The sequence below is a fragment of the Pteropus vampyrus genome, unplaced genomic scaffold (genome assembly GCF_000151845.1).
Source record: "Pteropus vampyrus isolate Shadow unplaced genomic scaffold, Pvam_2.0 Scaffold50, whole genome shotgun sequence".
In the NCBI taxonomy this organism is placed as follows: domain Eukaryota; kingdom Metazoa; phylum Chordata; class Mammalia; order Chiroptera; family Pteropodidae; genus Pteropus; species Pteropus vampyrus.
The window spans coordinates 9,181,217-9,205,050 of NW_011888831.1; the positions used below are offsets into that span (position 1 = coordinate 9,181,217).

Below are 23,834 nucleotides of genomic sequence, written 5' to 3' on the forward strand. Positions count from 1 at the left end.
GGAGACTTCATTTACACATATATTAGACCATTTGAAGTTGTCCCACAGTTCACCGATGTTTCTTTTTCCAAAAATTTCTCTTTTTCCTCTGTGCTTCATATGGGATAATTTCTATTGCTATGTCTTCAAGTTCACTAATCTTATTTCTACAATGTCTCATATGCTGTTAATCCCATCCAGTGTATTGTCATGTCAGATGTACTTTTCACTTCTAGTAATTTGATTCGGGTCTTTTTAGGCTATCTTTCATATCTTCAACTGTTTGTTATACTACAGTGATAATAACTATTTTAATGTCCTTATTGATTATGTCTAACATCTGTGGCAATTCTGGGTTGGCTTTGATTGCGTTTTCTTCTCATAATGGGTTACATTTTCCTGCTTCTCTGCAGGCCTACTAATTTTTGATTGAATGGGAGATCTTGTAAATTTTACCTCCCTGAGTGCTGGATCATTTTGTATTACTAAAAATATTCTTGAGCTTTTTCAGGGTTGCAGTTAAGTTACTTATAAATAATTTGATCCTTTTGGGTCTTGCTTTTAAATTTGTTAGAAAAACCAATTTAAAAGCAAGTGCTTAGTCTAGGACTAATTATTTTCCACTATGGAAGCAAGACCTTCTGTGTACTATACATAATAGCCCATGAATTATGAGGTTTTCTAGTCTGGATGCTGGGAACTAGCACTCCTCCCCACTCTCTGAGTGCAGGCACTGTTATCTCTAATCTTTTTGATTTTTATTTTTGTTGTTGTTGTTCTCAGGTAGTTTTCTTATACACATGGGCTGATTAGTATTCAGATGAACAAGTACTTAAAACTCTGCAGATCTCAAGAGTTTTCTGTCTGTGCAGCTCTCTCCTTTGGTACCGTGTCCTGAAAACTGTAGCAGCCTTGGTCTCCTAAGCTCCCAGGCCCCACTGCGGTTCTCCCTCCCTGTGCCATGGCCTGGATATTCTCTCAAGGCAGTGTACTGGGGCAACTGCAAGGCTTACCTCATTCATTTGCTCTCTCTCATGATCACTGTCCTTCATTTTTTGGTATCCAATGTCTTGAAAACTACTGTTTCACGTATTTTGTCTGTTTTTTGGTTGTATCAGGTAAAAGGGTAAATCTCATCCTTATTACTCCATCTTGGTTAAAAGTGGAAGTCTGTCACTGTTTAAACTTAGAGATCTCCTTGTAAGCCTACTACAAACGCCACCTCTCTTTGTTGAAGTTTCTCCAGGACATTTTCCCTATTTCTCACTCCCGTCTAAAGATATACTCTGACCTCTGTGCTTTAAGCCACTCACTTTATACTTCTACAAGCTCATTATGAGTTATGCATTCATATCCCTTGAGAGACCGCAAGTTTCCTGATGGCAGAAGTTGGTCTTTGTATCCCTATGTCTAAAACGATGTTTGATATGTGTTTGAGCCTCAATAAATTTTTTTTTCCTTGTTTCTATGGTGCTAGCTAACCAACACTGACTTTTGTGTCATTTTAACCATCTTAACCATTTGTAGGTATACACTTCAGTAGTATTAAATGTATCGCACTGTTGTGAAACAGATCTCCATAACGTTTTCATCATGTAAGCAGAGATATATATTTTTAAAAATGAATGTACAAAATTGGTGAAGACTTAATCTTACAGATAAACCACGGAGCAGAAAAGGTTGGTCTGCTCAAGGACTTACAGCTAGCTGGTGGGAGAGTTAGGACCAGAAGCCACAGTATCTGTTTCTTGTCAAATATTCCTTTCTACTAGGTAATTCAATGCATATGCTAAACAGAGAAGGCCAAGAATCGCCATGCATCAAAGAAGCCTCAGATGTGGAAAGCCAGAAGTTACTAATTCTGAATGGCACAATTTAAGTAGGCTGGGCTTTTTTTTAAAAAAAATTTTTAAAAATGTGTCTTGGTTAGCAAGGAATATAATATCTTTTAACAAATTGTTCCTTGATTTTTTTTTTTTTCCTGGCAAGGAGTTCTCTGAGTCATCTTGTAGTATAAGGCTGCTTTCCTATTCCATTTTATACCAAATTTCTTTTCCCATGGTATCTCTAGGCCTGGTATCTGTCTACCTAACATCAGGATATAATTCTTTGCTTCCTTTAGTAATGATTCTATTTGACCAAGGATGGATGAATGGATCAAGCTGATTTTTTTCCACTGTGAAAATTTTATGTGAATTTACTGGTTATGAGTTTGCTTTGTTTCTAGAAGAAAAGATATCCTAAAATAATCTCTTAACTTTTAAATTATTTTTCTAGTTATAAAATTAATAATGTCAATTATAGAAAATTTGACTTTCTATAATTTTTTTTTACAAGTTGAAAAGAAGACCAAAAATAAAACATTAAATACAAAAACCATTTTCTAAAAAACCATAAATGTCATGTTGGCTGTTTATTTTGGTCTCAAATGTGAAGAAAAGAAGGCTTGGAACAATTTTCCTATGTGTCGAAGAGAAGAACCTATAGGAAGTAATTGCTGTTACCTTTTTAAGAAAGACTGGAGAGATGGGCTTTGAATTCAACAAAACAAACCTTCCTCTTTTACATAGAGAAGTCTGGGATCTGCAGAGGGTCTAGCCAGGAACATGTGCCACATGGAACCAACTATGCAGAAGTTAAGAATTTGTTTGCTGAGGCTATTTTAATATTCTAAGCTCTACAAAATATTGGTGCCCCTTGCCCTCTCAAAATTCAGGGAAGAAAATACGCACAATTTAATCTGAAAGAATGAACTCTTACTCACTTCTCTAATGGTAAGCTTCTTATCTGTACCTCGGTGCTGCACGTGACTGAGAGAATCACAGATACGTGAGTCTTGGGGACAGAAGTGCCCTTAAAGGCTTCTGTTCTCATGAGTGCAAATGACATTTTGAACTCAAAGGCAGAACTCATCATTTATTTCATTTTGTAGTTTCTTCTCATTATGCTAGTATGTCAAGATATTTTGAATCTCGATTCTGTTATCTGACATACAAATTATCTTCCTGGGTTTGTGTTATTTGCACATTTGGTTAAGTATGTTTTTAACAAAGTCACTGTTTAAAGGTAATCATTTAAAGCTTAGTTCTACTGAATTTCTTCTCATTGAACTTATGTTAATTTTTGTTGCTTTTTTCACAAAGTACTTTAGAAATTATGAGAGTTTATTTTAGAATTTTGCTGAAAATTCATGTCAGGTTCAATGAGAACTGTAATTTTTGGATCTTTGTTGGCATTTGCAAAGCTAGGAAAACCTTTACCTGCCTTCTGCATTTTGGCACCTCTTCCATTCTCCACAGCTGCTCAAAGATCACTGCGAGTGGATGGTGGTTTGAATCAAAGGTCTTCCAGTGTCTCAGGGTGGGAGTCACCTGGCCTGAAGCTTTGAACTGATAACAAAGCATCCAGTTGCCTTTTTTCTAGTTGAGCTTTACATTCCCTAATGCTTGTTTTTAGTTTCAAGAACTTATATCTGGATGGGTAAAATAAAAACACCTTCTATTAATATGGTACCATGTTCCTGGAATAATGATGTCTGTCTTATCCTTGTTCAGCCAAGTAGTGCTTCTCCCACATTTTTGTTACTACTTCCCTCAAGCCTCAGCTCATTTGTAACGTCAGTCTTCTTGACAATATTTTTACAGGCAACTGCCATTTAAAAAAAAAATTATTGTTTTTAGTTACCGCCTTCCTTCTATCTTTTTTTTCTACTGGTTTTCTTAAATCTGAGTGGATTGCTCTAGGTTCAGCCACACTGGTTTCTTTCATTTCTTTCCTTATTTGTTATATAAAACTGTAAAGATTACATGTGTAAGGGTAATGTTCCTTTCCTTGAGCATATTTATTTTAGAGGGCTTAGTCATAGATTAACACTTCGCATTTTCTATAATTTTAAAAATCTGCTTGCTAAACTCTAGAGTTTGACTACCCTTAGACTTGCCTCATTTGTCATTCCAAAATCCCAAATGAAAATCATTTTCTTCCAACAGACCCAACAATCTATTATTTTCATTTCAATTGTGTATTAGGTTTTTTTTATTTCACCCCTGAGGAAAAATTAAAATAATGCTGGGAAGAAGAATTTAAAACCAGAGACAAGAATATGTCTCTACAAGGAGGAGAAAAACAGGAATTACTATTTTCCTTCTGTGGCTGGGGAAAGGTGTATGTAGAAGGCTGACAAGTTATACTTAGATTTTTATTTTATTTATTTATTTTTATACTCGGATTTTTGATTGCATGAGTTATTCAAGAGTCAACTGTATATCTGCTTGACAACATAAATAGTAAAAAGCAATTAAAATTTCTAAATCACCTATGTCTTCAATTCTGATGCTGAGAGGCAAGGAAAAAACTACATACAACCCACAACTGGCAGATTCTGAAGCATTTGTTTTAATAGCTCAGTTACAAAATCAACAAAGCTAAATTGGATAAAATACAAACTCACACTATCAATTTATAAAGGAACATCTCTAATACCTACAGAGGCGTTTAATACCCCAGTATTTACAAAACTCAGATACTTGAATGTGCTAAAGAGCCTCCAGCACAACTTTAGAGGCAGGTTCAATAGGTGTCTTAGGAGAAATACTAAATGTTGGCAATAAAGTATCAACTATAAGTTTTATTAAGATCCAAGAACATTCACTATATAATTTATTAGTAGGTACCAGTGTATTAATATCGGTTATGATAGGACTTGATTTTTATAGGACTTCAGTGCATTAGGTTAGGGCTTTCTTGAATGCGAGGACCGAAACACAGTTCCTACTAACTTAATCTAGAGGAATTTGTTATGAACTAGGACAATACATTGATGAAAAGTAATGTGCCAAATTGACCAATTTTGCATATCTAACAAAACTTCTTTTTGTTGATCCAGTTTTTATTGGATAGATTAGCAGGGCCTATGAGGGCTGTAAACACTAAGCGTTCTTGGGCCTTGCGACTCTCTCTCACCCTTCGGCCTGTCCCTTTTTCTTCCCCTGAGCCTCCCCTCTGTGTGATTGGTAGCTCAGATGCACAGAGCACACACTCTCCTCTCTTCCCTTCTCAGCTGTCCCAGCAACTTTCAGGAGTGGAGCCAGAAACACACTATCCCTTACACTGTTGTTATGTAAACTGATCAATTAACTTTGTGGCAAGTCTCAAAGGTTATTAGTTGCCATGTCATCTAACTGAATTACTATAAACTTTATAGTCAAACAAATTTTTAGTAAATCAGTAAGTTTCATAAATTAGGTGAATGAATCATTTGGCAAATTTGATGAAAGAAAACTAAATATTAAAGGATAATAAAAGAAAATTTAAAATTTTAGTATAACCTAAATTTCCCATAAGAAATGCTAAAATCTGTGGATTTTGACAATTGCTTTTATTTTACGACCTGGTTTGAAAAGTGGGTAGTACCAATTTCTAGGAAAAGCTTGGGTCTGGATAACCTAAAATGCAGACTGCCTGTCTGCAATAGTCAAACCATAACATCTGGCATTACTATTTTGAGAATGGTTATATGAACTTTTAAGTCCCTTAGTACAATGCTTGTATAAAAGACATGCTTGCTGGTTCTTTGGAAGTATCTAACAAAAGGACGTCCTTCACATTTTAGGGATTTTTATTGCTAATAACTCCAGGCATGTACCACATAATGACTTTTCAGTCAACTATGAACTTCACATACAATGGTGTTACACAATATAGCCCAGATGTGTAGTAGGCTATCCCATCTAGGTTTGTTTAAGTACACTCTATGATGTTCATACAACAATAAAATTGCCTAATGATGCACTTCTCAGAAAATATTTCTATCATTAAGTGGCGCATGATTGCATATATTTTGGGTAGCCAAAATAACAAACAGCAGGGAAGTTACGATGGCTAAAGAATTTTGTTATAGTTCTTACCCCTTTGAGGACTTTTAATTTCTAGTTTTATTACTAAGAGTTGTACTTGCCTTTCTAACATCTACCTTGCTAGCTCTTTTTCTATTCAATTCATTCTTGCTGGCATGTGGGGGACATGGATGTATCATATATCAACTAGTGTCTTCAAGTTCCCATTTCCCTTAAGTGGAAAATTATTTTTTATTCCTGAGCATCTCTAGGCTGGAAGACACAGTCATTAGGCTGTGTCTCACTGGGCAGTTGTATATATTTATTTTCTTATTTTCTCCCTATAATCTATATGATAAAGTTCAAATTCATTGGCACGAGGCTTTATAAACTCCTAGGTAAGCTACTACTTTCCACCAAGCTTTTGCATATTCTGCTTCCCTTCTCTAGGGAAAATATCACCCGATTCCCAAGTGACCAAATTCCAGACATCCTTGAAGACCCAGCCAGACGATCACCTGCTCTACCAGGGCTTTTTTGACTCTCATAAGCAAGGGAGGCAGTTCTTCCTCCGTGCTCCCACAGCCCGGCCCTCCGCTCACCACCCCATCGTAGCATGTATCAAGCAGTAGAATGTACCTGTTGCCTTCCCCGTGAGATTAAGAGCTGTTTGAGAGAAAGGACCAAATCGTCCATCTTTGTATCCCACAACCCACAGCTGGACCTGCAGTGGGTGCTCAGAGAATGTAGGCTGAATGATGGTATGCAAATATAATTGTTTGTTTCCAATAAAATACATCGTTAAATATATTATGCATATATAAAATCCTGATTCCCAAACAGCCGATGAGACTTGAAATAAACACATTAAGAAATCTTAAAAAAAAAAAAAAATCCCATTAAGTTAAAGAGTTATTTTTGACAACTTAGAAAAAATTCCAACAGACAGCACAAACAAGTGTATTATTCACTAATCATTTAGTAAATTTATGAATACCTCACAGAAAGATCTTGATTTTAACATCTATTGTAATGTTTAAGGCTATGGGCCTTTAAAATAGATGATTACTCTAAATGTACAATATCTCCCCGCAGAGATGCTGAAAAGATGATTGGTTTCCAAGTACTTTTGGATTTACTCTTTCAACATGAAAGGCAAGGACGGATATGTCATAAAGCAAATAAGTATCTCTGATCTGCACAAAAATCCCAGAAAATCTCCATCATAAGAGCACATAAAGCTGAGGATGGCTGTGTGCCCCTGCATGTCCTCCAAGGGAGCTTTGTCCAAGGGCGGACACTTCTCAAGGCAGACGGGCCCAAGCGCAGAGAGAAATGGAAAGCCAGTGGATGGCTCACAGTCCATAACAGCTGGCACACCTTAGTGCTATTTGGTTTTGGTCCTTGTTTAGCCACACTGAAAAGCTTTTAAGATCTCTGTTCTTCTGTGTATAGCAGATGGGTATGAGTATATATAAATGGGGTAAATTCATTCCCTGGATGCCTGCTGTTTGCAGGTGGGGTTTCCTATCTGGAAATGTGAAGGCAGGTCCTAACTGAAAACTTCTTAGGGTGATTAAAAACTAGAGCTTAGAATGAGTGATGCGTTCTCTCCAGGACAAGTAGAGATGATAAAAAGGATTCTGGTCCTGTGCAATCTGTCTGTCAATTCTCATCTCATTCTAATCTCCACCTCTCCTTTTCTCTGAACCTCAGCCCATTCCTCACCCACATCTCTTCACTGGGGCAGGAGGGGATGCTTATTTTGTGCTGTACTTGGTAATAAGAATTTTAGAAACATGAAGCTTTAATAGTTTGATTTAAAAAAAAAAATGCTACTTTTGTTAAAATGGTTTTAGCAAAATGGCCATATGAAAACATCAAATGCCATCCTAGTCATTTTCGGTCTCAGTTCGTGAAACAGGTGGGAATCACTTGGGTAACTTACTAAGGGTATAGGTTCCTGGAGGTTATGAGTTAGGAGGCCTGGGAAGGGGCCCAGCGATTTGAACAAGCACCTCCCAATGATTCCAATACTGATGCAGCCCCCACTTTAAGGAACCCTGATATAGAAAGACTGCTACTGTTTTGTTTTTTTTTTTCACCGCTACATGCTATTTCATTGTATGAAAATACCATAGTATATTTAACTATGTGTATTTTGAAGGACTTTTATACGGTTTCTATGTTTTCATAATTAATAACAATGCTAGACCATTCATTTTTCCTGCCCAGCATCACTTTCTGCTTCTTTTAGGAAATGCTGGCCTTATATACATGTCACCTACAAACACTCCCATCCGGCTCAGCCTTGCCCCCATCTAAAAAATGTTCTTCTTCTGGTCTTATTGGAGACTTTCATATTCTGAGGCCAAAGTGATTGTCACTGTAGACATTTTACTTATGTGGTGACAATTATTGAATTAGTGGGGACACTTTCTGGGGATTTTAGGACAGTAGTCCAGAAAACATGGCCCTTGATTCCTCACTGGTGGCGAAGCTGGAAAAGGAGATGCTGGAAGTTCTTAGCAGATGTTTTGAGCCAAATGGGGGAAGCCACTGTGGGAGAGTGAAGGTGGCATGCAAAGAGAAGTAGAGACAAAAGACGGAGACTGTGACAGATTTGGCTCCCTAATCATAGCTGCTCCTCTTCCAAAGAACTCCAACAGCAGGACTTTTGGAGGCTTGTTTGTCTGGTAAACACAAATGACAACTTGGTTGGGCACATAATTCTTGGGCCCTAACCTTTTCCCCTCAAAAGACTAAAGATGTTCCTCCATTGGATTCTGGCATTTATTACTGCAGAACAGAGATGGAGGTAATCCTAACTTTTGTTCCTTTGTAAGGGCATTTTACTCTCCCCCTCACCCCCCGCATCCCCTTCCCCCCTATAGTATTGAAGGCTATATGCTTCAATACTATATATATAATCTGTTAATCTTTGAAATTAAAAAAGGTCACTGGAGGAAAAAAAAAAGCAGGCACTTTAGATCTTCAGACAAAGTGCTTTCAGCATAGGAAGGTTTTCTTCTAGTATGTTTTAAACTACCATATTTTATTGAATATAAGATGCCTTTTCTGTAGGCATCTTTCTGTACCCTTATTTTGTGTATTGCTAAGATGTTGCCCATTATCACGGTAAGAATCCATCAATTTTAAGTCACGTCCCAATTTCAGATGTTAAAATTTTTAAAACTGTACTTCTTTGAATCAATGTAACACAGTCTTACTTTTGCTCAATGTTTCTTTTTCAAATATACCTATTATTTGCATGTAAACTTTTTTTCTGTCTTCTATATCTGTCAACTTCTTTGTCATCGTCCCCTTTCTCTGCATGCCGAGACAAACTTTTCTTTCACATCAACTTTACTTCCTGCAATATCAACTGTGTCATTTCCACATTTTAATGTTGTTTTATATTCTTTAATATCTTTTCTTACTTCATTCAAATAATTGACCATTTTTGTTTCTCAGCCAGCCCCCTCTTCCTCAGTCTGTCATGTGATCTTTGATCTGATTATGTAGAATCTATGCTTTCTTGAATTTTATTCAGGATACGGATAGTTTCTATAATGTGAATTTCTGTTATAATCCTTTTCAGATATAGGCTTTTCTTTTTAAGTCTATAGTCTGCATCTTTCTCACTGCTACTGTCTTTTTTCATAAGCCTCATAACCAAAGGACATCTATTCTGTTCTGGTGGTCTCACACAAAAGGAACACACAGATTCTTCTGGGTTCTTTCTTACAGCCCACCTGTTTGTAGTTAGAATCCATTTCTCCACTTTTAAGCTGGAGAGCTAGCTCATGTGCACAGCCTCTATTTGTGGTTTTGAAGTCTTTTACTTATGAAGCTACTGCTCTGAGCAGAAGTCCCTACATCTTGCTCCCATGTTGAAAGGGGAGTATGAAATTATTTCTAGTTCCTCAGTGGTTAAAAAAAAAAGTAAATGAAAAGCAGGAACCCCCAGCATACAACATGCCATGGCTCTTTCATCTCATAGCTCTTTTAGTGGCTGATTTAGTATCTTAAAATACCTATTCAATTCTGTCCTTAGATGTACTACATCGCTTAGAGCCATAATCCTGGAATCAGTACAAGAAAAGAGGTATTCATAAGTGGAAGGAAACTGTAGGAGTTTTTTTCTTTCACACAGAAGGAGGACCTTCTTCTGGTGGGCTAGATGCACATTATCGGTGGAGAAGGGCTGGCAGCATAACTATGGCCAGTAGGCCCCATTAGCAGACCTTGGTATTTAATGATTATCTATAGGGAGGCTTGCGAGTGCCAGGCACTGATCTGAACACTAGAGAAACTGCAGCAACCAGTCCCTGCTAACATGGGGCTCATGTTCTAGTTGGAATATATACGATAAAGAAATAAACAAAGTAAAGATACGGTATTAGATGGATATGAGAGCCATGGGGGAAAATCAAGCAGGGTAGGGAGGCAGGGAGTGCTGGAGTGAGTGGTCAGGGAAGGCCTGATGAAATGACATGTCAGCGCAGGTAAAAGACTTCCCTCTCAGTGGCTGTGGTTGAGTAACACTTCTAATTTCCAGCAATTGGAAAGTTGGCATCTCTGTTTTCATGTATATCTCTATGGGAAGGCAGAGGAGGGTGAATTGCTGTCACCATAAACCAGATACCTTCAATAATTATAATTTTAAATGGCCCCAATATTAGATTAAGGAGATGGACCATAATTTAATTAACCAAGCCTCTATAGTTGGCCATCTACATTATTTTGGACTATCTTTATTTTATTTATATATTTTTAGTTAGGATGTATGCTACTATGATTAGTAGCTAGGCATTTGAGGAAAGCAGTATGGGAATACAGATCAATGACCATGAAAACACAAATTCAAGGTCAGGGACAGAGGAGCAAGAGACCCATGTGGCAGCAGCAGGAAGGCAGAGAGCAGTGGCAGTGCTGGGCAGGGTGGGCCAGGAGCAGAGGCCTTTGGGAGGTGGCCTCACTCCTCTGCTTCCTTCACCTCTAGTCAGGAGGCCTTACCTTCCCCAGGCAACAACCAATGGCCTGCTTATTGGTCTACAACTACCTGTGGTCTCTAGGGCAAGTTAAAAAGAACATAAGCAAAACACAGCAGAGAAACAGGTCAAGTGTTCAGTTAAACTCAGTAATGGTGCTCCTTTAATTAAGCAGATATTAAAGATACTGCTTAGGAAAAACAAGAAGCTGATGGCAGTGACTTCTGGCTTTCGTCTACAGAAATAGAAGCGGAAAAATAAGAAGTGTCTATGCCCAAGACTGGGGTTATACTGAGGTTTCCAGCATTCAGACCAGCAAATGCCTGGACAGCTGCTTAGGGCAGATGGGTCCTTTAACAGCTTAATATTGCAGAGTTTCTGGTGACTCTCTAGTTCGGGCAGCCGATGTGAGACCATCTGTTTACTAGTGGGCACAAAAGCTCACTACCAGCAGGTAGTCACTGCTGAGAATGAGATACAAACCTAAAGTCAAGTTAGCCATTTTCTTAACCTCTGCAAAGCGACCTCGTGGGGAAAACCGCTGGCACAACCACCACAGGAAAGGAAACTTTATCTTAGGTTCATGTGACACATACAATGGGACCATGCAGAACAATGGTATTCCAAAAGATTTTATTTGGATTTATGTCAAGGTATTTAAATGCCACGAGATAGACTGTTCACTTAGAAAGCTCTTCTGTTTTCTACTTTTCTGGACAGGAAAGGAAAATAACCATGAATTCAGAGCCATCTATAATATGCCAAAAAACTAGCTGTTGTTAGTTTATGATCGAAATGAAAAAAATTTAGATTGTAACACATATATTTGTTGAAAAAAGTTTACAGTGGAAAATAAATAAATCTCCCTCCTACCTCTTTCTCTCAGTTCCCTACCTCCCCTCTCCCTCTCCAGAGACGAACATTGTTTTCTACCTCTTGCATCTTTCTAGAAATAGCCTATAAGATGATGAATCATATGTGTGTGTGTGTATATATACCTATGCACACACACATATCCTTACAGCTTTTTTACTGGCTATATTTAAAATAAACAAAGGCATATTAAAGGCTCTGAGAAGTACTGTAGTAAAGAAAGCTATTTAACTTCATTAGCATATCCTAAACCTATTTGACTTTGGGTCCCCTCCCTTCCTCCTTTGGTAAAATTTCTGATCTGTGGACTCGCTGGCATGTCTATATCTATCAGGTATTTCTGGATGGCGTCTGTTCTGACTGGTCTGTGCTTCAGCTGTTCTTTTTTAAATATCAAGTTTATTCCCATATTTTTCTTTATTTTTTTTTAATCTGTCTTTCTTTATTTTCTTTGTTCCTTATTTTATACTGATTTGAAACTGTGCCTATGCACAGTTCTCTTGCTGTTTTCCTTCTGGTTTATTATTTGCTTTGAATGAGGGCAGCTGTTTGCTGAAGTTCAGCCCCTGAAGAAGTGAGGTTACCTAGCATCAGGGTTGCCCTACAGTTTCAGGTCAGGTTGTGACCTCACCTCATTCTCTCTCCACACTGCAGCATCCTCTGCCTGAAGCCATTTCTCCCCTCAGCTGACTACACCCTTCCTCTTCGCCCTCCATACATCGGGTCGGCATGGCTTAGAAGTTCCCTTATGCCATAGGCACCCTGTGTGGTAACTCTGTAACCATTTCTGCTCAACTTATTTTGATCAACAGCTGCAGGTTTGCCACTTAGTTGTTCCTACTGCTCTTTTACTGATGATTTATTCATTTTGATTGTTTATTTATTGGGAATAAGTATCGAATTTTATCAAATAGTATTTTTGCCTTCTAGTAAGAGCTATTATACAGGACTAGGTTAACAGGACTTTCTAATGGTTAACCATCCTTGTATTCCCAGGGTACAGCCTCATTGAACATGATGCATTATTCTTTTAAAACACTCTTAGATCCAATTTTGGAGCATTTTATTTAGGATTTAAAAAATTCTCTGCACTAAAATGGGATTGGACTATAATTTTCTCTTCTTGTGCTCTTCTTACTTGTTTTGGATATAGTGTTGTGCTGGTCTAATAAAATGAGATACTCTTCCAAAATTTTTACTTCTCTCTCTTCTCTCTGTAACTTGACTGGAATTTTGCTCACAGACTTAAGTCCTAATCCTCTTTCTTTATAATTTTTAAAGACAAGAACTCAAATCTATGTTTTATTACCTTGAGCCCATTCCTGTCAACTTCTAACCAGAGAACTTCTCCGAGTGTACTTTAAGGAAATTATCTGGAAGGTAAAGAATTGGTCTGGACACAGATCCCTCACCTTTGGATTTCCATAATTAACCCAGGGGTAAATATGATTACATGCCACATCATTATGCTTGTAAAACACAATCTATTTCTCAAAGTCACACCAATGATATGATACTTGACAATAAAGGAAAATAGCTAGAAAAAAAATCAAATTAACCTTTCCTCGAGAAGTCAATAGCAAGTTTATGACTATAACTCTATGTCAAAATTCCAAGCCTGCAATTTCTAAGGGCAAGAAGGAGGGATTTTATTTTTTATTTGCACATGACCTCTTAATTCATAGGACAGGAACATTAAGAATAAACTATAAGAAAATCTAGCAACTTGACAGCCTTATTCTCTTTCATTTATAAAATGTAAAGGCATTTAAAATTCTTACATATATTAAAGATAGGAGGGAAAGCTACTAGAAGCATATCTCAGAATGCATATGCTGAGGAAAGAAAGCACCAGATGGATTCTAGGACCAGATTCACATTTTCCATCTCTTATAGAGGCATTTAAAGGGGTTGGAATTTGCTAAACAAGACCCAGATTGAGAAAAAATACTCCAATTTCCCAGGCAAAACTCTTCATTAGTATAGGCATACAAATTTAAATCCTATTAATTGTCCATACTTTGCCATAACTAAATACTAGGAGGATAATAAGTCTGCTTATTTGTGTTATAGACTTTATCGTAGAGTTGCTTTCCCCAAGTCTTTCCCTTCCATTCAAAACTCTTCAATATTCCTCTTAGCTTTATAATTATTTGGTAGATGAAAGAGAATTTTTCAAAGGCCCATATGTTTATTATTTTTTGATAATTCCTTAGATTCTTATTTTTTCCCACCATATGACCATTAAACATTATTTTATTTATAGCATTTAAAAACATTTAAATATATAAGATATTTAAAGATCTATTTTGACCCAGAATACAAGGTTTAATAACATAAAATAAAAGGTCTGTGGAGCCTACTTCTAAAATTATATTTCATACATTTTTAAGCAAAAAATGAGTATAGTATAATTTGACATGTGGACATCTGATTCTAAATATGTCTTTGTTTAGAGAAATAAAAGCCATGTCTAAACTTAAAAAAAAAATACTAATAAGGAATACTTGATTATTTCCAGCAACTTAGGAAATGTCTTTTAGGAAGAAAAAAAAATTGGACATTGGGCTCACTTCTCAGTCCCTGAGTTTTGAGGAGTGGTCTTCTCCTGACATCAGTGGGGTGGGGAGGTAGAGACAGTGTGCTACAATGGGAAGAACATCTGACTTTGGAGTCGGAAACACCCCATCCCAAATACTCCATGACCTCCTGTGGGAAGAAAAATGCCGTCTCTAAAACAACTCCAACAAATAACCAGACAAAATCACTCCCTTGCTTAAAATGACCAACTCACTGGTCCCCATCGCCCTCAGGATCTGCTGTTTATATTTCTCACATCACTGTTCACAACACACACATTATCTAGGTTTACTCTGAAGTTCTCAGAATATGACATGTTTCACCACAACTCCATGTTTTTGTAGAGGTTATTGCTTCTCTCAGAGATTCCTTTAGTCTTCATGGACCTACATGTCATCCTAAACCTGCCTTCTAATTGGTTTATATTCATAGTAGACACACTCACTGATTATATTTGGGGTAAATGAGGAGCTGTGATAAAAAGTAATTTTTCTATCTTCTGGATTTAATTACATTTGGATTGGCAGTGAAGAAATCACGATTAGGGAAATCTCTCATTGTTGGTTCAGCTGGCGGCTAGAAAAACAGAGGTTCATTCCTTATCTTGAAACTAAGCTTGGATGCTAATTTTGCCTTCTGTGAAACAGATGATTTAAGTTTTCCTTATGAAGGGAAATAACTCAATACATGAAAATTGGCACAATCAGAGAGAATTATGATGAAAGGTTTCATGTGTTTGAAACTTGTCTTAGTTATGAAAATCAAGCCTTACCTCTTGAAATGATTCACCAGGACTCCAACAAGTTCTCCAATTCGACTCTCGTGGGTTGGCTGTTTGCTGAAGAGGCAGACAATGAGGTCTTTGTTGTCTTTTGTGTGGAACACTACGAGTTGGTCCTTCCCATTGGAGACACTCAGACCGGTCAACTGCAAAGAGACAAAGTACGGAAACATTCAGTTGGACCTCAAAAGAATAAATTTAAAAATATATTGTATAATTTATTAATAAATCACTTATCAATAATCCTGATGTCTTTAATTTTTATCAAGTTTCATGGAACAAGCAGATGGAAGAAAATAAAGAATAAAAATTAAAGAAATTGAAAACAAAAACAATAGAGAAAAATCAATGAAACAAAGAGCTGATCTTTCAAGATCAATAAAATTGCTAAACCTATAACCTGAAAGAATAAAACACAGAAGACTTAATTACCAATATGAGGAATGAAAGAGGAGATTATTATTACAGACCACATAAACATTAAATGGATAATAAAGGAATATTTCCAACAACTCTATGTACATAAATTCAACAACTGAGACAAAACCAAATCATTCCTTGAAAGCTGCAAACTACCAAAACTCACCCCCCAAAAAATAGATATCTTGAATGTTGCTATATCTATTTAAAAAATTAAATTCGTAGTTAAAAACCATTCAAAAAAGAAAACTCCAGGCTCAGATAAATTCTACCAAATTTCGCTGGTGAATTCTACCAACTGTTTAAAGAAATAACACCAGTTCTCCATATCTCTTCTTATAAATAGAAGAGAAGGGAACACTCTGCAACTCATCTGTGAGGTCTGCATTATCCTGGTACCAAAAATAAACAAAGGCAGTGACAGAAAAGAAAATTACAGACCAATATCCAATATTCTTCACGAACATGGATGTACGAATGGCCAACAAAATATTAGCAAACTGAACCCAATAATATATAAAAATAATACACCAAGACCAGGCGATGTTTATCTAAGATGTGCAAAGCTAGTTCAGTACTTAAAAAATCAATTCATATAATCCATCATTGCAACAGACTAAAAAAGAAAGCCACGTGATATAAATTGATGTAGAAAAAGCATTAGATAAAATTCAACATTCACTTGTGATAAAAATCTCTCAGCAAACCAGGATTAGAAGAGGACTCAATCTGATAAATGACATCTACAAAACACCACAGCTAATATCATACTTAGTGGTGAAAGACTGGCTATTTTCTCCAGAGATCAGGAGCAATGCAAGGATCTCCACTGTCATTGCTGTTCTACAACATCACAGTAGAAGTCCGAGCCAGTGCAACAAGGCAGGTTTAAAGAAATTTAAAAGGCATACAGAGTGAAAGAGAAGAAACTAATGTTTTTATATTCTGATTACATTATTGTCTACATAGAAAATCCAAGGGAATTTACAAAACAGCTCCCAGAACTAATAAGTGGGTTTAGCAAAGTCACCAGATACAAAGACAACATATAAAAATATTTCTATATACTAGAAATGAACTACTAGAAATTTTAAAATAAGGCCATCCACAAGTCTCCAAACAAAATACTTAGATATAAACCTAACAAAATGTATATAGGACCTGTATGCTGAAAACTACAGCAGACTGAGGAAAGAAAAAAAATTAAAATGCTGATGAAAGATAAAAAAGAAAAATCTAAGTAAATAGAAATAATTTGTTCATAGACTGGAAAACTCAAAAATGTTAAGATGCCAATTTTCCCCAAATTGATCTACAGATTTAATGCAATCCTAACCAAAATCCCAGCAGGATTTTTTGTAGATAACAACAAGTTGATTCTAAAATGTGTATGGAAAGACAAAGGAACTAGAATAACCAAAACAATTGGGAAAATAATAAAGTTAGAGGACTCACAGACTTTCTTCCTTATTATAAAGCTACAGTAATCAAGACAATGTAATTGTCAAAGGGATCATCAAAGGGATAAAAACATAGATTAGTGGAACATAATGGTGAGTCAGAAATAGACCCACACAAATATGGCCAAATGATTTTTCACAAAGGTGGAAAGGCAATTCAATGGAGAAAGGATATTCAGGACATTGGAATAACTGGGAGGGAACATTTGGATATCCAGGTATAAAAATTCAGAAAAGAAAATAGTAGAAAAATCTCTGTGGCCTTGGATTAGACAAAGATTTCTTAAAAATGACATCAAAAGTATAACCCATAAGAGAAAAAAATTGTTAAACTGAATTTAATCAAACTTAAAACTTTTCTCTGGTAGGAAAATGAAAAGACTAGCCACAGACAGGGAGAAAATATTTTCAGATATATCTGATAAAGGACTGTGTTCAGAATATATAAAGAACTCTTAAAACTAAACAATAAGAAAGCGAACACCTCAATTTAAAAATGGGCAAAAATTTAAAGCCACTTCACCAAAGAAGACATATGGGTGGCAAATAAGCACATGAAAAGATGTTTAACATCACCAGCCATTAGGGAAATGCAATTAAAACTACAACAGATACCACCACAACCTATCAGAACGGCCAAAAACAAAACAAAACAAAACAACACCACCACAAAAGTGAGAATATAAAATGCTGGTGAGGATGCAGAACAACTGGATCTCTCATATGTTGTTGGTGGGAATGTAAAATGGTTCAATCACTGGGAATAGTTTGGCAGTTACTCAAAAAGTTAAACGTAGAGTTACCATGTGACCCAGCAATCTCACTCCTAGGCATTTATCCTTGAGAAATAAAACCTTATGTTTGCATAAAAACTTATAGATGAATGTTTATAGCGGCTCTATTCAAAACTGCCCCAAACTGGAAACAACTGGAATATCCATCAATAGGTGAATGGATAAATAAACTGTGATACATCTATATAATGAAATGCTATTCAGCAATAAAAAGGAATGAATTAATGCTACAAATTATTGATATGCAACAACATGGATACATTTCAAAGGTATGCTGAGTGAAGCAGCCTCACAGGTTACATACTGCATGACTCCTTTTATGTGATATTCTCTACAAGACAGAACTCTAAAGATGGACAACAGATCAATGTTGTCAGGGTTTGTGATCAGGGGGAATCAGATACAAGGAAGTTTTGGGGGGCGATGGACAACTCTGTATTCCAACTGTGGTGGTGGTTACACAAATCCACGCATGTGTTAAGACCCACACACCTGTATACCATCACCACTACCAAAAGCCAATCTTATTATATGTAAATATAAAAACCTAACACCTTGATTGTTTTGATCCCTAGATATTCTATTGTGGTCAGTAAAGCAAAAGCCCAAGTGATTTCTCCTTCTGTGGTTTGTTCTTCTATTGCAGAAAATACCAAAGTGCCACCTCCTGGCCACCACAGGTGCTGTCAGTTTAGTCTGGCAACCAGTATAGACAGGGTGTCCACTGGGGGCAATGAGGAGTGCCAGGCTGCCTGGGTTGGAGATGGAAGTACCAAAGATGCTAAAGGAAAAATCCTGTTCTAGGGGGATTCATAATCCTGTGGAAGAGACAAACAGCAAACAACTTTAACAGTTCATACATTTGGAAGGCTATTGAGTTCCATGCCCACATTTTACAGATAAAGAAATTGAGGTTCAATGAGATTAGGTGATTAGCAGACCCTGGAACTGGACCTCAGTCCTGCAGCCTGACCCAGACCCGTGTTCTTTAGCACAGCAAGCTTTTTCAAAGATTATGTACAAGTGAACACAAGCTGCATAAATAAGTATTCTTAAACATCAAGTGAATATATTTTCATAGGAAGTGAGTTCTTAGGTTGATTTTAAAGAATGCCAGGGTCAGTGCTTAATGGAGAGGAGAAAATATTCAAGGAATTGGAAATCAGTTCACCTATGTAGATCACGGGCTCTCTGAGGCCACCAGTAAAAGAATATATCAATCTTTCTGCCACTTAGATGCATCCCATTCAGCTAATTTTTATAGATGATCAAATTAAAAGTACCACTTTCATTTTAAGAAACATTTTATGTCTGTGATGTTTCACTCTCATTTGATTATTTTACATACAAAATTAAAAATTGATTTTATATAGCACTTCACAGGAGAGCTTGATTAAAGCCTAATAAAATGAGAATTCTCATAGCAGTAACCCTGCCGGCACATCCCAGGAGCATTAGCTACAGGGGTATGGGGACAGAGATTCAGTAGTAAATGCTGAAACTGTCCAGAGAGAGGATCCCTTCCTAGATGCTGTCTGTGCCAGAGGAGAGGAGCCTGTGAATTTTCTCAGCCACCTTCCCACATCGGGGTGTGGGCGTCTCTTCCTGCCTTTCTGTATTCCACCCTGTCTGGGTGGCTTTATGCTGCTATGTGTAGGAATTCTTTGTGTGTATGCTCAGGCCTATGGGCATCCAGAGTCCCATAAAAAAAAAAAAGAAAAACAGCACCTAATATATTTTGCTACACGAGTAATAAAACATTAAGTCCCTGCTGTCGCCACGGCAAGACTAACAGCATCCAGAATGTCACCTTTTGCTCTGGGAGATGGGATGGTAAGTGGGGAAAAGCAGTGGAGTAAGGGATGGCCTGGGGGTCAATTCTAATTCAGCCATGTGATCCCGAGTGAGTCATTTAATTTCTCAGAGCACCAGTCTCCTTTTTTTTTGCAAAATAAATTTCATACTAGATGCCTGGTCTACCTTATAAAATTGTGGTAAGGATCAAATACTAGCAACTCAGGGTATAAAAAGGCAAAAAAGCAAAACCCCTCTGCCTTTAAGGGTTTTGCACTCTAATCTAAGAGAAGATAGGACAGCAATATCTAAAAAGCCCTACAATAGTACCATGCAAAGGTAAGGTACTGTGTGGAAAAACACCAGTTAGGGAGGGGCCACTATCTCAGTTAGCTCTGGGCAGCCACAACACACAAATGAGCTTCCCTGGACAGAAGTGAAACTCCTTATCAAGGCTTCCCCCTATTAGTTGCCTTTTTATTTCTCATAAATTGTGGGATCTCCATGCTATAATAAATCTAAGCCTTCTTCTTTGGCCTTGAAGATCTGAACAGGGCAGATGTACAGTCTCTGATTATAACCCCTCTCAATTCTCCCAGAGACTCCTCAGTAAGGAGGACCAAAGAGTGAACACAACTATACAATTAAGAGATCTGGCAGTTCAGAAGAAGGCTAGTCTGAGGAATCAGAGCAGATGTCTTCCTTTGCAAATGGAATAAGTGCAAGAATGCAGAGAGAACTAGAAAGAGAAATCTCGATTTTGTATTCTCATTTGTGAAATAAATGTGACACAGACTAATATTAGAAACTAAAACAATTCTGAAAGGTAAATATTGATAAATTGAAAACACAATGGAAGCAGTAACAGAATAGATACTGCAGAAAATAAGAGAATAATTGGAGAAAATTTCTCAAAGTCAAAGAGTTGAGTCTTTAGATAGAAAAGTCACAGGTACCAGCCCGACATGATCAATGAAGAATCATATGGAAATGTAGCCAAGAGAAAGTTTTGAATTCTAGAATAACAGAAAAAAAATCTTCAAGCATTTAGGCATACACACAAAAAGTTATCTACACAAGAAAATAACATAAAGGTTTACATACTTTAAAAGAAAGTTGTTTCCTCTGTCTGAAGATGTAGAAAGGTGTGGGAAGAGGAGAGGAAGGAAACATTAATTTTGTCATTATTCATAGAAAGAGATAAGTAAATCCATTTTATTCTTGGTTTTCAGAGAGATCAGTTTGAACATTATTTAAACAGTAACCATTTAAACAGTTTAAACAGTAACTATTATTAGAATTAAAAAGAATGTATAACTTTCCAATCATTAGTAAAAAGAGAATAAATAAAACTTGACCAACATAGCAACTCAAAAAAAAAAAAAAAGAAAAAGAAAATCGCATGAAATTTTTAAAAAGCATCTAAACAACAATTAAATGTAAGAAAAAATATTGTCAGTTTCTATAAGAAATGCTAATGAGATACAACTTCTTCATTGGATAAAGAAGGCTCACAGATTAGGTCAAAACCAAAATTTAAGTATACTGTTTCTAAAAGATGCATCTAAAACAAAATGACATAGAAACAAAAAAATGAAAGGATGGATAAAGATATACCAGAAGAAAGTCAGGATGGGAATAGTAACAACAGACAAAGTACATCCAAGGCAAAATACACAAAACTTTTTTTTGTTTTATATTGACGAAAAGTATAACTTAAAAAATAGAAACCACCACTCTTCATGCATTAAATAACATAGTACTGAAACATATAAAGCTAAAACTGTTCTACGATGAGAAGAAACGGACTGAATCATGATTTTAGTGGGTGACCCAGTCTTTGGCAGTTCAAGTAGACAAAAAGCAGAAGTATGGAGAGAGGCCGAATGATCAAACGATTTAATGAGCAATTATATGGAACTTTCCCGCAAACTTATTATGGTCCCTGAAACATTTACACATATTTATTATGTTTTAGGCTACAAAATAACACTTGTCTCTCCAATCACGGAAAGCAGGATACACACTGGTCACATTCTATGATTACAGTGCAATAAAACTAGAAAATTATAAAAGGGTTAACAACAACAAAACAACCTTATTATTGAGAATTTAAAAACAAAGCACTTCTTTAAGCAATCCCTGGGTTAAAGAGATTATAGTTGCAATTACAGATAATAAAGAAGTCCGTGAGGAGAATTTTACACATCAAAATGCATGAATGTAGTCAAAGCTATGTTCAAAACAAAACACGTCTTAGTTTTATTATTAAATAAGAAAGGAATTAAAATAAAAACTAGACGAAGAAAATAAATCTATCAAAAGAAAAATTAGGATAAAACCAGAAGTGAATGAATGAGAAAAACAACATATATGATAAATCCAAGAGTTGATTCTATGAAAAGACCAGTGAAAGAACCAAACCCTTGGAAGGGTCTAATAAAAAACCCAAAACCAACCAACCAAACAAAACAAACAAATAAACAAGAAAACCAGGCAAAAACACAAATAACTAACGTTAGGAATGAGAAAAGGGTTAAAAAAAGGTGTTAACTTTAAATATTATAAGAAAATAACATTTGTAATATCACATTAAATTAAAATGTGAAATGTATGACGTTATAGGAAAATACAAATTGATAAAATTAATTCAAAGAAAGATAAAACTTAATGAAATTGATTCATAACTAGGAAAATAATTTTTTTTTCTGTTGTCAGAAAAACACTCTCCTAAATGTTACTGGGCACAGGTAATATTATAAGCAGACTTTAAAGGCCAAGGTGATTCCTATGCTACTGAAAATGTTCTAGAACGGAAAAAGATAGAAACCACTCCAACTCACTTTATTTAATCCTAGTAGCAAAACTTGATGATCTCTTATGCATGCACACGCGCACGCATGCACACACACACACACACAGCCAGAGACTAATCAATCTTGCAAGATGTAAAAATCCAAAATAATTAACAAACTGAATTCAGCGAGACAATACACCAGGACCAAGAGGGTATATATCACAAGCCTAAGGATGGCTCACTAATAAGAAATGCCCCAATATCACTCAGCTTATTAACATTTATGTGTTATTTGTGTGCTTGTCCCACTAGCATTACCTCCTTGAAGTCAGGCTTGATGGTGGCTTTCACTTTTTCAAGGCAAGTACAAAGTTTTGTATTTGTATCGTCTTTTTTATAATTCCTCATAGTATACAAACCAGTATTTCTCTTCATAGTAAAAGGTAAATACTCAAATGTATTTATTATTACATCATCACTATAATATTGGTTTTAATTTTTTCTTCTAACCACCTGGTAATCTTTGGCAGCAAAGCACTGTGGATAAAGGAGACAAGAGACTTTCTCCACTCTATAAAAAGAACTGCAGACTAAAAACAAGTATCATGACTGAGCAGAGAGACTTTAACCTGGATCTTTCAATGTAATTTTTAAACAATAGAGACTAAATATGGTTAATAGATACCTTCTGCCGCCTCTTATTATTTTTACAAAGCGCAGGTCAAAAAGAGTTAACTGGAAATTAAAAGATGGGAGACCCTACTCCCACTAAAATACTCCACACAATTTAAGCAAATAGGAGTTTAGAAATTGAAGTGTAATTTACATACAATAAAAGTCACAGATTTTTAAGTGTACAGGTGGATGATTTTTGACGCTCAAATCAAGATACATAACATTTCTATCACACCAGAGAGTTCCCTCTGATTGTTCTTTTTAAAGTCTTAGTTCTATATTTATAAGTCAAATTGGCTTATTTAGCTCTTGAGAGCTAAAAAGATTAGCTCATTACTTAGACCTAGAAACTCAGGCATCCACTGTAGTAAGAACAAATTCACAAAATACTGAATTTTCTCCTTATCCTTTCTCTGTTTTCATGGGTTGTGCCATGATGATCATGAGAATTTTACAAAGGAAAAAGTTAATCTTTGAAGGTGACAAACAAGCCAAATGCTATAATGGTGATCTTAAATGAACTATTTAAATTCTTTTAATAATAGCATATAGGTTTATTCAAATTTGCTTGAAATAGGTGGTTTGGAATTTAAACTATTTTTGGTTGCCTATATATTCTTCTTACAGTAAGATCCTTTGTGATAGAATTTGACTTCATTTGATTTCTCTTAGTGGATGGACGATCCTTGATTCCTAATTTCCAGCTTTCAATAATTAAAAAATTTGGAGGTTGAGGTTATAAATCCATAATTATTGGATTAGATTCAGTATCACTTTGTAGGTTAAGAACTAATACCCAGTATATGTCTATAGTTGCAAAACTGCATCTTGAGGTATAACATTAAAGAAGGTC

The 23,834-nt window shown here is 36.1% G+C and overlaps 1 protein-coding gene across 5 annotated transcripts in view; it reads right to left on the minus strand.

The window, feature by feature from the left end:
* The window catches only part of MYO1D (myosin ID), a 298,677-nt gene that overhangs the window by 74,389 nt on the left and 200,454 nt on the right, over positions 1–23,834 (minus strand). For 4 of the 5 annotated variants that reach the window (XM_023530612.1, XM_023530611.1, XM_011360040.1 and 1 more), the window contains exon 21: positions 15,033–15,187. In XM_023530612.1, the coding sequence (XP_023386380.1) occupies positions 15,033–15,187 (155 nt within the window). Of the gene's footprint in view, positions 1–14,171; positions 14,390–15,032; positions 15,188–23,834 lie in introns of those variants that run through there. The other variant, XM_023530613.1, reaches the window with a different exon arrangement.